Source organism: Cariama cristata, unplaced genomic scaffold, assembly GCF_000690535.1.
Source record: "Cariama cristata isolate BGI_N322 unplaced genomic scaffold, ASM69053v1 scaffold16793, whole genome shotgun sequence".
NCBI classification, from domain to species: domain Eukaryota; kingdom Metazoa; phylum Chordata; class Aves; order Cariamiformes; family Cariamidae; genus Cariama; species Cariama cristata.
Genome location: NW_009610332.1, coordinates 28,447 through 42,495, shown reverse-complemented (window position 1 = coordinate 42,495; position 14,049 = coordinate 28,447). Strand labels below are relative to the sequence as shown.

Genomic DNA, 14,049 nt, shown 5'->3' with positions numbered 1-14,049 from the left:
AGATTTACTGTAGGTAGGTTTAAAATGTGGGTTTTTTCCTGTGACTGTATTGCTGCTGGCTAGAATAGTGTACAAAAATAAGATACAATAGTGTAAGTAAAAGATACCATCTTTGATCTGCAGAATGCATATATTTTATGTGCATTTATTCAAGATGACTAAAATATGTTACCTTTCGGCCTTCATATATCTCAAACTTATGTGGCAATATTATTCGTGCTCAAAAACCTTTTTTTCCTCGAAGTCATGGTGACTACTCATACACGTACATACATGCACATACGCACACTTGCGCACACATATGGATACGGCATCATGTGTTAATTTTATTATGTGGTGTAGATAAAATCCTGTAGTCATTTTCAAAAGCATCCCCCTGCTCCAGCGTTTTTTAGGGGGAGTTTGATGTTTTGGGTTTTGTGGAGTTTTTTTAACTGTCAACTTTTACATTTTTGGTAGACATCACATAGCAGTGACAGTCTTCGCAGTCAGTTGCTGGCTACTTGCAATCTTTTTTTTCCTTGCATTCCCATGGAAACAGGTCTAATTAGCACAAAATCATTTCTAAAAATTAGGATTATATTTTAAAATGGCATCTTTACTTTCACTTATATAATAACTACATCCATGTAATGCAAAATCAAAGCACAGCTTTGTGTTACCTGTCTGGTCACTGACTCCAGTTGTAGTTTCATTCTCAGGCAAAGAGGTATCAGATTAGGTAGAATATTGGACTTTTTGTTACTTCCGTGTTTTATTACTTTGTTTGCTAATTACTTGCTCTCCAAATACTAGATTTCAGGGTAATTATGTAATTAACTGGTAAAGTTCTGTATTTGCTGTGAAGTACAAATGTATATCCCAATTAACTTAGGGCTGATTGCACTACTCCAGCTGATAGGATAAGTTAAGTTTTTGTTATTTTTGATGACAATGATATTTTTAATAGCTTGTTCAGCTTCCCAATTTTAAACATTTGAATAGCATTGTCTGTTTCAGGTTTCAATCCTGAGCTGAGATGGTGCAGCCAAAACAGTTCTATCATTTTCTGATATTGAGACTAGAAAAGAGCATTGTTTTGCATGTATTAAAAAATGCTTTGGTTAATCTTTTCTTGGGAAGAGAAGGAAGCTGCTGTGAGAAACTCCTGATGTCATTCTGCTTTGAAGAAGGCCTTGTGGGAGGGTTTTTTCTTTGCAATACTCATGACAATCTGCCCAAATCTGGCCAGATTCTAAATATGTCAAAAATCTCTGTTCATGATATTACAGAAATTATCTAAAGCTTCACATTTAATCATGATAAAGATGATGTTGGCACTTGGGATGCTCCAGGTTGGGGCAGCAATTGTGTTCCAGAATTATGGGTTGAGATAAAAGGGAATGATCTTTCTTGTGCGTCCTTTTCTTGCTCGGCTTGACCGAGGGAGAACAAACAGAAAGCTGCAGGATGCACATTCAGAGATGACAAAAAACCTGAGTCAGCAGGGTTTGGTATAGAGAAACAAACATAGTGTGATAGAGTAGAAAAAACAGGAATATATTTGGTTCGAATACTTTGGTTGGGGAGGGGGAGTATCTTTGGTGTAGCTTATGAAGAGTTCCTATACAAAATGCCTTTCTATTTAGGTAGTGTCTGTGGCAGCTTTTGGTAAATGTGCTATACTATGACCAAGTAACAGTAAAGCTGTATTTAGAGGGGAATAAAGTTAGTGTTAAAACAAATGAGAATAACAAATAAAAATATGGACACAGCCAGAGAATCAGGGAACACATCTTCGGTTTTACCGTTATTTTATCTTATGCTTCTTATGGATAGGACTGGAGATAAAACCCAATTGTTCAAGGACCTTACAGACTTCCCTGTCATCAGAAAGAAAAAGGAGGAGATCATGGATGTGCTTTCTAAAATCCAATTACATCTGCTGGACATTCGTAAACAGATTAAGAATCCTTCTGCAGAGTATGTTACAGTTTCTGGTCAAGAGGTAATATGGTATCTATTATGTATGACTGTACCCTTGCTTGTCTAGAAAATAGCTTAAAAGTTAGGCTTCACTAGAACTCTTTACATTTAGTATGTCATTTGTCTATAAACTTTTGTACAACTTTAAAGAGCAATTTTGTGACAGTGTCACTTTTTTTTAAGTCAATTACTTTAGTGATTTAAATAATAAAAACACATTAGTGCAGTTGAATTTGGTTCAGTAAGGCTTTGCTTTTCTGCATATGTAAAAATGCTTGCATACTTCTGAAGTTAATTATGTGGCTATTAAGTGCTGAAATATTCTCAAAGAACCAGGAAGCACAGCATTAGGTTAATTTGAAGAATCGTAAAATGATTTGTAAGTACTGATTAAGACTGTAATTTGAAAGATGGGAGAGAAGAGGAACAGTATTAAAGAATGATAAATGTTGTTTTAATTCTTAGAAATGGTGGTTATGGACTGGAGCTTTTGTTTGCTAGATGCTGTGCCATGTGGGCAGGCCATGTTCCAGTGAGCTGAGGAGTTCAGTGCAAAAAAAAAAAAAAGATATGACAGATCCTGCCAAATTTGAGGGGGAACTGAAAGGAGCAGTGAGGTGGCGCTGTTCAGCATTGTCCTTTGGGAACTGGGAGAGGAAGGCTGGGAAAAACTCCACAGAAAATTGGGAAACTGAATGAGAATTGGGAGTAAAAGAGATGAATGAGTGAGGGCAGGGAGGGAAGGAGCTGCAACCAGCCCTCTGTCACATTGAGGGCCTTGGAAGCTGAGAAAGACCCAAGAGACACCACAGGGAGCAGACAGGCAATGCTGAAACTGAGACAGAATATGAGAAGGGATGAATTAGAGATAGTGGATGAAGACCTTGGGTGGATATTTCTTTTAATGGTGAAGCTGAGAAGAGGAAACATGTGGCTAAAGAGTTGGGTAGGTTGTCAGCATGGATGCTGAACTCCAAGAGGAAACGTGAAAGAGTGCATTTGAGTATTCTGTGAGAAAGGGAAGAGCCAGAATTTGAAAGGTTTCTCTGAGAGAGGCTGGATTAAGAGGTAGATTATGATAGCTGTGTGGAGGAAAGGAGAAGAGAAGAATTAATAAAAGAGAGGAGAACACGTGAGGAAGTAGTCAGACGTGAACTGGATAGGAGAGTTTCAGAAACTACCAGTCACTATGCATGCGTTTAAGAGAGGCGGTCTTTGTAGCAGGGGACGGCTCAGAAACTATTGCAGACAAAGAGATCTGTCTTGGTATATTCATGAAAGGAGCTGCAGAGATTATGGATAGCTGTTATTTAATTACACCTGGTATGGGTGTTTCAGAGACATCAAAAGAGGCAGTAGAGGACGGGTTAGAGAAGATGGTCAGCGAGGAAAGGAGAGACACTGAAGGAACGGAAGTAATGGAAAGGGAATTGTATGGGAGGAGCAGAGCATAGGCATAACAAGAGTCTTTTTAATTTGAGCTCACTCTTCTTCAGATCTGTGTGGAATATTCTTATGTTCTTGTACCAGTCTGATAGATGCAGTATTCAAATGCTTCTTCACAACAGACCTGGGCAGAAGCAGGTTTATGTTGTGCTAGTTCTGCGAGAGAGAGAGCTGCCTGGAAACGTTTTTTTTTACGCATCTCCCTACTCTGAACATCTGGTCAGGGAACACACATTCTTGGAGAAAAAAAACAGTAAAAAAATCAAACTATTTGCTACTTCGTGTGTGCCCCAAAACCCATGATTATGAATACATGATTAGATTTTCAGCGTCAGCCCAGTTTGTTAACTTAGATTTGTTAAGTTCTATTTAGAGTTCTGATGAAGATCCAGCTGACACATACGTTTTCCAAAATATGAGGTTACACCCATATCTATCTTATCTTTTGTTTCCAGACCTCTAATGTAATTCGTACTGTGCACTAAACAGGACAGAAAGCTGTCCGGATAGTGATAGCATTGGTATTCATTTCAGGCAGAATTTAGAGAGAAACTGCTACATTTGGCAAATATTTGCTTCTTGCATTTCGTAGCAGTGCTTTGGTCCCGATTATTTAATACTGCAATTATTTGTCTAATAGGGCTAAGAATTAAAGGATGAAAAAGCAAATGCTTTTGTTGTTTTGAAGAAGATTGCAGCCTCTCTGCTTGTTTCTCGCTGGCCACACAAACTAGATGATTGAACTGGCTGTGTTAATTTAGACTGTTTTGAGTTCAATTAGGCATCAGCATAGACACAAATGTGGTGCTATTTTCTAGCTTCCTTTCCTAAACGCAGCATATTTAATTGTTTTGAAATGAACTTCAGAAAAAACTGTAATACCAGTGAATCAGAAACAGCACTAGTGGTGGCAGCAGTTGGCTCATTTTCAAATCTTTGCAGATCTCTGCTTCTACCCATTTTCAGTCTTTTTCTCTCATGTCTGTTATGCAATTTCAGGGTTTCTACAGTACCAAATCTTTTAAAAGTGTCTTAGGTGAATTAAGAACTACTGTACTACATCCTTGCTGGAGTCTTGTACTCCAGTAATTGCTCGCTATTCTGGTGAGATGTGGAAGTTTTTATCTGAATCATACTAAATGTAATGGAAAAGCTTTGTCAGATGAGAGTCTCGTGGTTTTCTGTAAAGGTGGCCAGATTCTGGGTTAATCTAATCTCTGCTAGAAATTCATTTTCCAGCTGAATTCTTTTATTTGAGAGTGCCTCAGTTCTTTGATGTTGAGGGCCTCAGGCTTGTGTTATAACCAACATGAATCATATAAAATAGTGCAGTAAACACATTGTGTAAATTTCATTGCACTCAGCCTCTTGCCATTACTCCTGGTTTCCCGTGTTACTTCCCTTTCTGACCCCGAGGTGATCCAAACTTGAAGCAAGGTACTGTAGCTACAGCGCTAGCATTTGAGATTTTGAGGGCTTGTCTGTGAAATGTAGTAGGTAAGTATGGCTCAGTATGAATCACTGATCCCTAGGCAGGAAGGCACATCTCACTGATGAGTAGCCTCCATACAGGTGGTATGTAGCGTAGAGTCCATGTAAATGCTGAATTCTCTACAACATTTGGTCAGGGTCAAATAAGCAAGACTTACTAGCTTTAGTCTGGTTTTGGCTTGATAAGAAGTAGGCGAGGAGAACGTGATAGTTGGTAGAGGAACGGAAGGGCAGAGATGGGGCAGCAACATGGTAAAGCACAAGAACAGCTCAGGATAGGAGTTGCTCTTTTGGCTAAAAATATGTATGTCATAACCCTTGCTTCTGGGAGAAGAACAACATTAGCTTCTGGTCTGCTCAGTCTTTTCAGGCTTAATACAGTTTTTCTCTGATGCATGCAGATTTCTTGATATATGATGATTATGGTTCCATAGTCTTCCTAACTTCCCATGATGTATAATATTACATTTCTGTTTATTTTAGTTTATGATTGAAATCAAGAATTCCCATAAATCATCTGTGCCATCTGACTGGGTTATGGTTAGTAGGTATGTAAAATGTCTTTGACGTTTGTTCTACTTTAATATATAAGAAAAATAAGTGGTATTTTGGTATTACAACTAATTACATACGCATTCTCATTGCTCCATGTGTTTGTGTGGTTTTTTTAAAAACTGAAAACCAATGAACCAAAATGTTATGTTAATTTATTGCCATAATAAGTTTTGCTTAAAAGCAAAAAAAAACAAACTGAAAAAATGGAGGACTGAAAATGTTTGGATTTACCTGGTAGATCCTTATGCACTTTATTACTTGCTTAATCTTTCAAAGTGCATGTACTGGTGTCAGAACTACGGTCTTGACTCAGTTGTGCCTGTAGTTTGTACATGCAAATCTTTCATGAAATTTTGATTGTTCTTATTTTACTCAAAAGGTAAAGGTATCTGTGCAAATATCTGTTTGTGCATCTCAATAAACTCAGTATATTTAAAACGTCATTTTATTCGTAAAGACAAGCTTTGCTTGCTATGGGACTTCATGTTATGTAAGCATGATTTTAGATACTTTTTGATACTTTTTCCAGTGGGTGAAACAGAGATGGACTCAATTATGTAGTTGGCTTTTTTCTTTTCAGTCATTTGTTTTATTATTTAAACAGATTGAATACCTTAATGTTATAATGTGCAGAGTCCATGTAAATGCTGAATTCTCTGCAAGGCCCAGTGTATAATGTGTGAGCACAGACATCGCGCACCAGAAATAAGCATAATCAAGGTGAACTCTAAAGAGATGTTCTATTCACTTATGCAAGGATTCAGTATTAAAAGTGCACAGATTAGACAGAGTTAAGATGATGAAGAACAAATTACAGCTAATCTGGATTTTGTAAAAGAATGCCTGGGAATGCCAAAGTGAGTCCTTAATGAAAATACATAAATAGCAAGTGCCCCAAATAGAAACTAACAAGAAAGTCTGTATTTACTAAGTTTATTTCAGGCTTATCATGAAGTTTTCCTCTTTAAAGTGAAACTTTTTCCTGGAATTCATTGTATATGCAATCAGTTTCAGAAAAGTAATCCATTTGTGCAGCATGTTGCTGAACAGAATTTTGTGAAATATGTAAAATTCAGTGATATATGCTACATTGTGAAAAACATTTCAAATGGACAGTGGTGCAGTAACCAATAACTTTATTCACAGTAAAGATCATTGGAATCAATAGAGTTTGGTACCACCATTTTTTTTAACATCCGTTTTCGAGGCTCACAGAGTAAGACAACTAGTCCAATTTTGCATGTAGATGGTGTAACTGATTGCTTAGTAACCTTGATTTCCTATTTGGCTTTTCTCTCTCTTCCAGCACAAAAGCTGTCAGCCGTTTCCACTCTCCTTTTATTATAGAAAATTACAGACATCTGAATCAGCTCCGGGAGCAGCTAGTCCTTGACTGCAGTGCTGAATGGCTAAATTTTTTAAAGTGAGTTTATGAAACAGTTTTTATAATTGTATTTTATTTTATTTTATTTTTGCTGTAAGAACAGAAAAAGAAAGATGCTTATCTAAAAAAAAAATATTCAGTTATGTTCTTCAATTTAAAGCATTTGAGGACAAGACTTGTGCAGACTGAGTCCTGAGACCAGCAGTGATATCTTTAGGTTTTAAAATTCTGGTGAAAATACACTATTAAATACATAAAGTGACTCTTAGAATTTGAAAACTAATATCAGCATTAAGAACCTGAAAGTATGACTGATTGTGAATGACTGAAACTGAATCTAGTGGTTTCATTATTGAAGTACAATGTAAGTGAAACAAGAAAAGAATTTATTATAGAAGCTAACGAAATTCACTTTTAATATTAATTGAAATAGAGTATGGCTTCACTGTTAAGTGTGCCATTACTAAAAAAAAAATAAAAATAATCAAGTACAATTGCAGTGTTACTTACAGTTTTTGAGTTAGGACTGTTCAGGGTGTTTGGGCAGCTGCTTGAGAGAGTGTCATTCTCCATAGCCCTATATTTTGTGTGCTAACCCTGGGACTGACTGTGAGTCTGTTTGCTAGAAAGTAATGGGAGTGCTGTTGTCCCTCACAACTGTCACAGAAGATCTGTTTGTCTCAGGTCACAGTTTTGAATAGAGTTATTTGACTATTTAGGCAAAAGATCTTTAAAATGGGAGTTTAAAAAATATTTCTCAAACTTCTGAATACCTTTACTTTTTCAGATGTCTGGTGATCAATTATTTTTTTTACTTCCATGAATTACAGACCCACTGAAATTGTCCTTCATGTCATGCAATGATAGTTGGCTCACTTTCACTTGTGCTTTTTTCCCCACTGCAAAAACTTAACAAGTTCCTTCTGAAGTTGTCTCACAGAACATAACTGATGTCAAGGTTTGCCTCCTTGTAGGAATCCAGCAATTCTGTAAATTTGGTAGAGACTAGAAAAACATTCTAATTCACTCTGCTCCAGATGTGTTCCCTTTGCAATACTATAAGAATAGTTCTGTTAAATAATTTGTTGTCACTATATTAGCCATGCAAGTTTGAGTAGACCAATTTTAACCTTTCTTCACCTAGCTCTGCTGCTTTTTGTGTTCAGTTTGCTCTTTTCAATAGTGTTGTATGATAGCATACAACAAGGAAAGACCGATGTGTATGAAAGTGCTCTTCTTGCCCACCCCTCCATTTATTTATTTATTTATTAAATTGTACTCCCCTACTGATTTTATATTCCGTGTTGTATTTTTGAGAATGGGAAAGTCAAAAAATAAATTCTTCAGGACTAAGAGAATGAACTCGACTGAAAACTGTTCTCCCGGTAATGTCATTATTGTACTGGGGGAAGCAATACCATAAATGGAAAATGAATTATTGAATTTTCTGTTGTAGATACCATACTTTGTTGAAATTGTAGATAACTCCTATGTTCAGGCACTCTTAGTTTGTTTTTTTTTCTCTGTAACTTACGGTTGGAGTGAATTGGCAGTTGGGATTCAGTTGCCACTGTGATAAATAGTGGAATTTTTATAGACCTCATTTAGGCAGCAGGGATCAACTGCAGACTTTTATATGCTATCTAATGAATTTCATTTTGCCTGCTTTTTTGTGCTTAAAAGTAATTCACTGTTACAATGGGAGGATGAAGTCCATCTTGTTTAAGAATGTGTCCCCATATTGTAACTTAATACACTGCTGGGAGATCTGAATTCAGAGTGATCTAAAGACTGTAGCAGCCCTGTGAGAAGCGTGCATGGGGCATATTTTGACAGTATGTTTGTATCTCTATGAAATTATTTTTTCTCTTTTCTTACTCTTATTATTTTTCCCTGTTTTGATATAGCCATTTTAGTGAACATTATCACCCTCTGTCTAAAGCAATTGGTCACCTAGCAACTGTCGACTGTCTGTTCTCATTGGCCCAGGTGGCTAAACAAGGAGACTACTGCAGGTAATCAATTTTTAATTTTTATTTAGGATTTTACAGGGAATTACAAGAGAGTGTTTAAAGTAAATTTGATTTTAAATTGTGTACTATGATAAAATGCATTATTAAAATTGTTTGCAGTAGTTTCAACTTAATCTGGTTTTGTAGAGCAACACTTCTGGGCTTAGTACAAATCTGTAAACATTGCAGTTCAAATTTGGCATCTTTTGTTTGTCTGTCTATTGTTTGACCTGAATGTAGTAGGTAATATCTCACATACATATAAATATATGTTAGACTTCACATGGAAATTTTTTTCTCCTTTTTTATTTCTCAGCAAAGATTCTAAGGTGTATGAGGTATGTTTCAAAGATGTATTTCAGGTAAATAATAGGTCAATATTAGTGCCAGCTTCCAGAGCAGTGACGATGCCTCACCTAGGATCGTGTGTTAGATCTGATGAGCTGTGCACCTCCCTCTGCCCAAGACCCACACATGCACACCAGGCACTGCAGCCTGGGGACTCTGGTGGTGCAGAGGCTGTCTTCTCTGCTCGCAATGCTGGGGAGACATGAACCCTGAAGTCCTGCTTCGCTAGAGGTTTGTCCAGAGCTGGCTCCTGAACCTGTACACCCTGCAACTCGGGTCTTCCTCCCTGTCATGAGCCGATATCTCTTGCACCCACACAGAGACAATCAGTCTTACTATGGCTCTTTCTTCCATACTATGAAGTCTTTGTCCCCAGAGGCACTGGACAGTCACTGAGCCACTGCTTCAACTTGTTGAGTGCTGTCCTAGAGGCCAGCGCTTGCTGTTTCTGAGGTTTACTGTAGACACGCTGCAACAGCTGTTGGTTTACAGTCCTCAGCCATTCCCTCTGCCAGACAGCCCACATACTCTCTTTTGAAAAGTGCTGTGTGTAACTTTTTAAATGTTCTCATTGTGGGGCTGTGCTGCCAGTGCTCGGACAATTGCTTAGGAATAACTACATGAATTAGTAACATTTGAGACCTGTGGAAACAGAGCAAATCATGTATTAAATGTATGTGGATGAAGGGAAATCAGCTTACATATGCTTCTGCTTTTATATAGCATTAAAGATAGTATGGTTTGCTTCTGGACTCTTGGGATCATGTGTGCCTCTATCAAAATCTCTTTGAAAGTAATTGCTCACTTATTTCTGTATACTCAGATGAGAAAACAAACTGAAATTTGGTTAAACCACTGTGCAGAGTTTAAATAATTCACTGAATTTTAAAGAGTGGCTTAGAGCTTATAAACTAGCAGGAAAGAGACTTCTCAGTGAAACTTAAGCTGCAGGAAAGGTGTCAATAGTTAGTTTTGGAGGGCTACTGAAGGAAAGATGGGACTTTCATATTAACTAATTCAAGTATTTCAAAGGAATGCTTTTTGATTAAGTGAGGATTGTTTCGTATCACCCTACTTGAGGCATGTAAATGAGTCATGAAGTCAGGAGCACAGGTGCTGCACACAGTTGTTGGAGAGAGGTAAGCAGCTCTTACAGTTTCAAAATGTCACAGGACCACTGTGTTGGGAAACTCATCCTTTAGATGGACAATGTACAACATCAGGGCTCTCACGAGCAAAGTTAGATACCTAAAGATGATGGTGTAGGTAGTCCAGAGGTGGTGTTTGAGTATCCACTCTGCAGGCTGTGAATTTGTTTAACTTTAAGGAATGCTGTTGAAAAGGTAGTATATGACTAAAGAACATGTTATGCATTCCAGAGCAATTTACCAGTTTACTTTTTTTTTTTTTTTTTGCTTTCTCTCATACTGCATGACACATGGTTGTCTGACTGTGGGAACACAGAGCAGGGAAGACCTTTTGAATTACTGTGGCTGAGGCCCTATTTCTGCAGGCCTGGTTGTCTGAAACCAGAACAGGCAGTCAGCAAGGCTCACGGCATCCTGAAACCACATCCTGTCTCACGGTCACATGGAAGAAGGCTTGAGCAGTTAAGAAAAGGGAATTATTTCCAAAGACAAGGGCAGAATTATAAAATGGCAAATGGATCATTTAGCTGTCATCTCCCTGTCTTGAATGCAATGTGGAGAGGTACAAGAGGAAGTGCTTCTAGATATGTGCTCCTCCCTTTTCAGACCATCACATTACAGCTCCAAACAACTTACCCATCCAGCAAGTGGAGGGTGAAATTTCCTTTCTTTGTCCCCAAGGCCTAAGACCCTGTGTCGGTTTCATCTCAGCTATACAACTGCTGGAAATATCTTTATGCTACAAAACCCCATATTGTTAGCAGCTTGCGCCTCTTTCCCAATGCTTTGTGTTCCTAATACACCATTTATTTTATCTCCATTTTCCTTTCAAGTTGCATCATCACTCTTCAACCCAAGAAAAATCACACTCTTCACATCTTGTCTTCCTTCTAAAGTCCACCCGACATGTTAGTTTATTTCCAGTCAAAAAATTCTGTGGCTTTATTCCAGTACTCTTTTTTTTCTCAGCTGCTGCCATTTTACTAAGTTACTGCTCTTACTTCAGAGTGATTATACTTCTAGTGTAGGAAAATGTTGCCAAGACATGAAACCACATTTATCTCTCCATTGAATGCTCCACTTCAGTGTACAATGAAAAAGTAAACCTAGATTACAGAGAACAAAAAGAAATCATAGTCATAATTCAGTGGAACATGCTTCTTTTGCATTTTTTGTTCTGTGAAGAACATGCAGCTCTTGGAGGTGGAGCTTTTCAGACATAGAGATATGTAACGTAGAGTTATACATGCTATATTAGTAGACATGTAGATAAATTTATAGCTAAGGTGGGAGCATTTGAGACAAAACTTCTTTTTACATGGTTTGGAGATGACAGAAAAAAGTAAGTAGTATTGATCTGGTTTGCATATTAATTTCTAAAAAAGGTACTGTCATTTCAGTGTTTCAACTTAGATAGTAAGCTCTTTCTATAGACAGTTATTGGTTGATGGCTTTTATACCTGTTTGGGAGCTGCTGTCAGATTATGAGAGCTTGTAGTGTTTATAGGAGAGTTACAGCTCTGTCAAAGTGTAGTCTTTGATTTGTATCGTTTAATGTGTTATCAGTGATAATATACATACTTGGACAATTTTCTTTACTCCTGACGCTCCAGGTAGGACTTAGTGCTGTAACAGACTGGACCAGTTCAGCAGCAAGATCATTCTGAGACTCTGAAATGTATCTGCGAAAGGTGGCACTTGCAGAAGTTGGTGCACTGGTGGGAAGAAAGCAGACTGTCCTCCGGTTTGGGGGTTTTGCTGTTGCTTGTTCGTTTTGTAGTTCTGAATAGTTTTTTAGAATACACATAAATGACTGAAAACATTCCCTAGGTAATGAAAAAAAATGAAGAAAATACTCTGAAATTGCTTGATCTGATCTGCAAATATATTTTTATAATGGAATGAAACCAAGGAAGTCTTTAAAAATATTTGATAGCAATAATTTGGTTTTGTCATTTGTATTTTTTCACAAAAGTCTGCATCATAGATGACCCTCCCGCCGGCTTTAGTTACAGTAGTTCTAAATAATCAGTTGCAATAAACATTGAAATTAATGTCTCTTCCTTTTTGCAGACCAACTGTGCAAGATAATCGGCAAGAAATAATTATTAAGAATGGGAGGCACCCTGTGATTGATGTACTACTGGGAGAACAGGATCAGTATGTTCCAAATACCACCAACCTTTCAGTAAGTACTGAGATACTGTTTGAGCTTCAAAACAATCCAAAGGAACAAATTTGCGATTTGCTTCTTGGCCAGGAAGTTAAAATAAATAATTTAATCATACAACTGTCTTCTCAGTTGCATTTCAGAGAGATACTGCTAGACATGACAACATCTATTTTATCCTTTTCCTAATACCTTGCAGCCAGACACTCTCTTTACAACCTTGTTTGTTCTTAATGGCATAAAGAAAAGAAAATTAGGAAAATGAAAGTTTTCAATGGTTATATTTGAAAAACAAATTAATAATTACAGGGTTTTTTTAACAGCGTCATCAGAAGGGGTCTGCAGTTTGGCATAACTTTTATCTCAAATTTGCGGAGTTTTTTAATATGCAAAATAACAACAACTTAAGTTTCTGGGTAACATATTACGGGCTCCATTTTCAAAAATAATTCTGCGATAGCTCAGATTTTTTTTTAGGTATTTTTCTATTATGCATTTTCCTTTCTTTCTGGAAGTATTAATTTTCATGCAGCCTTTCTTAATCTCACAAAGCACCCTTGGAGTTCTGAGTCTTCACTACGTAGTATCAAATACACACTGTAGACTGCACATTGGTTATAAGAAGCCTTTCATATTAACATACAATAAGATTTCACCTGTGTCTTTCCCCCCCCATTCCCTGGTGTAGCTTGCAGGCTATACGTTACCCATAAATCTCCCTCTGGCTGTTTTTTTTCTGCAGTAGAGAATGATGCTGAGAAGTAGTAAGACTATTACTTGCTTGATATTGTTGTCAATGGGTCAAAGAAAGTGGGCTGGCTACTTCTTAATGTTTTCCATGCAATGTTAGCTAAATTGGATGACCTAAATTACCTAAAATTGCTATAAATATGCAATTGCCATAGGTAGGAAACATTGCTGTATTTTATTTCACATACTGGTTTCTGGTAAGCATGTTTTAATTTGTTTCCGTCTTTATTTCCTGAAAAACTAAGATCTGTCTCTTAAATTACATGTCCTTTTAACATTTATTATTAAATATTTACCTGTCTATATCTTTTTTGAAATACTTAATGAATATAAAAGATATGCTTGCAACTTGACTCTGAATACGTAACTGCCTTTTCATACACTAAATATAGAAAAGGTATCAAAGAGATGTCAGTGTGGAGCATTGCTGTGATAAACACCATTCAAATTTGTATGTGTTTCTCAGGAATGCTGTTCTATACTGAACAATGATACAGATATTGTGCAATACTTCAGGGAATGTTTTCAAAATTATTTATCAACTCCAAACAAGCAACAGATGGCATTTACAAAAAATTCAGCATCTTGTTCAGTAGTCATCATGAACTTTTCCTTGTTAGTCCTATTCTTATGTTGGCTTTCTAAATACTGAGTATTACAAAATCAAGTGATCATGGTAGAATCACTCTTGTCTCTCCTGTTCATTTGAGTTCTGTCTTTCTTGAGACAGGTGGGTGAGAACCTAGTTTATTAAAATGCCTCTAGTTTTAAATCGATGTG

The 14,049-nt window shown here is 37.0% G+C and overlaps 1 protein-coding gene across 1 annotated transcript in view; it reads left to right on the top strand.

Moving 5' to 3' along the window:
* Window positions 1-14,049, top strand: part of MSH3 (mutS homolog 3) — a 112,913-nt gene that overhangs the window by 71,512 nt on the left and 27,352 nt on the right. Inside the window, exons 15-19 of the mRNA XM_009697857.1 lie at window positions 1,819-1,987; window positions 5,386-5,450; window positions 6,764-6,880; window positions 8,749-8,856; window positions 12,423-12,537. Of these exons, the coding sequence (XP_009696159.1) occupies window positions 1,819-1,987; window positions 5,386-5,450; window positions 6,764-6,880; window positions 8,749-8,856; window positions 12,423-12,537 (574 nt within the window). The remainder of the gene's footprint in view (window positions 1-1,818; window positions 1,988-5,385; window positions 5,451-6,763; window positions 6,881-8,748; window positions 8,857-12,422; window positions 12,538-14,049) is intronic.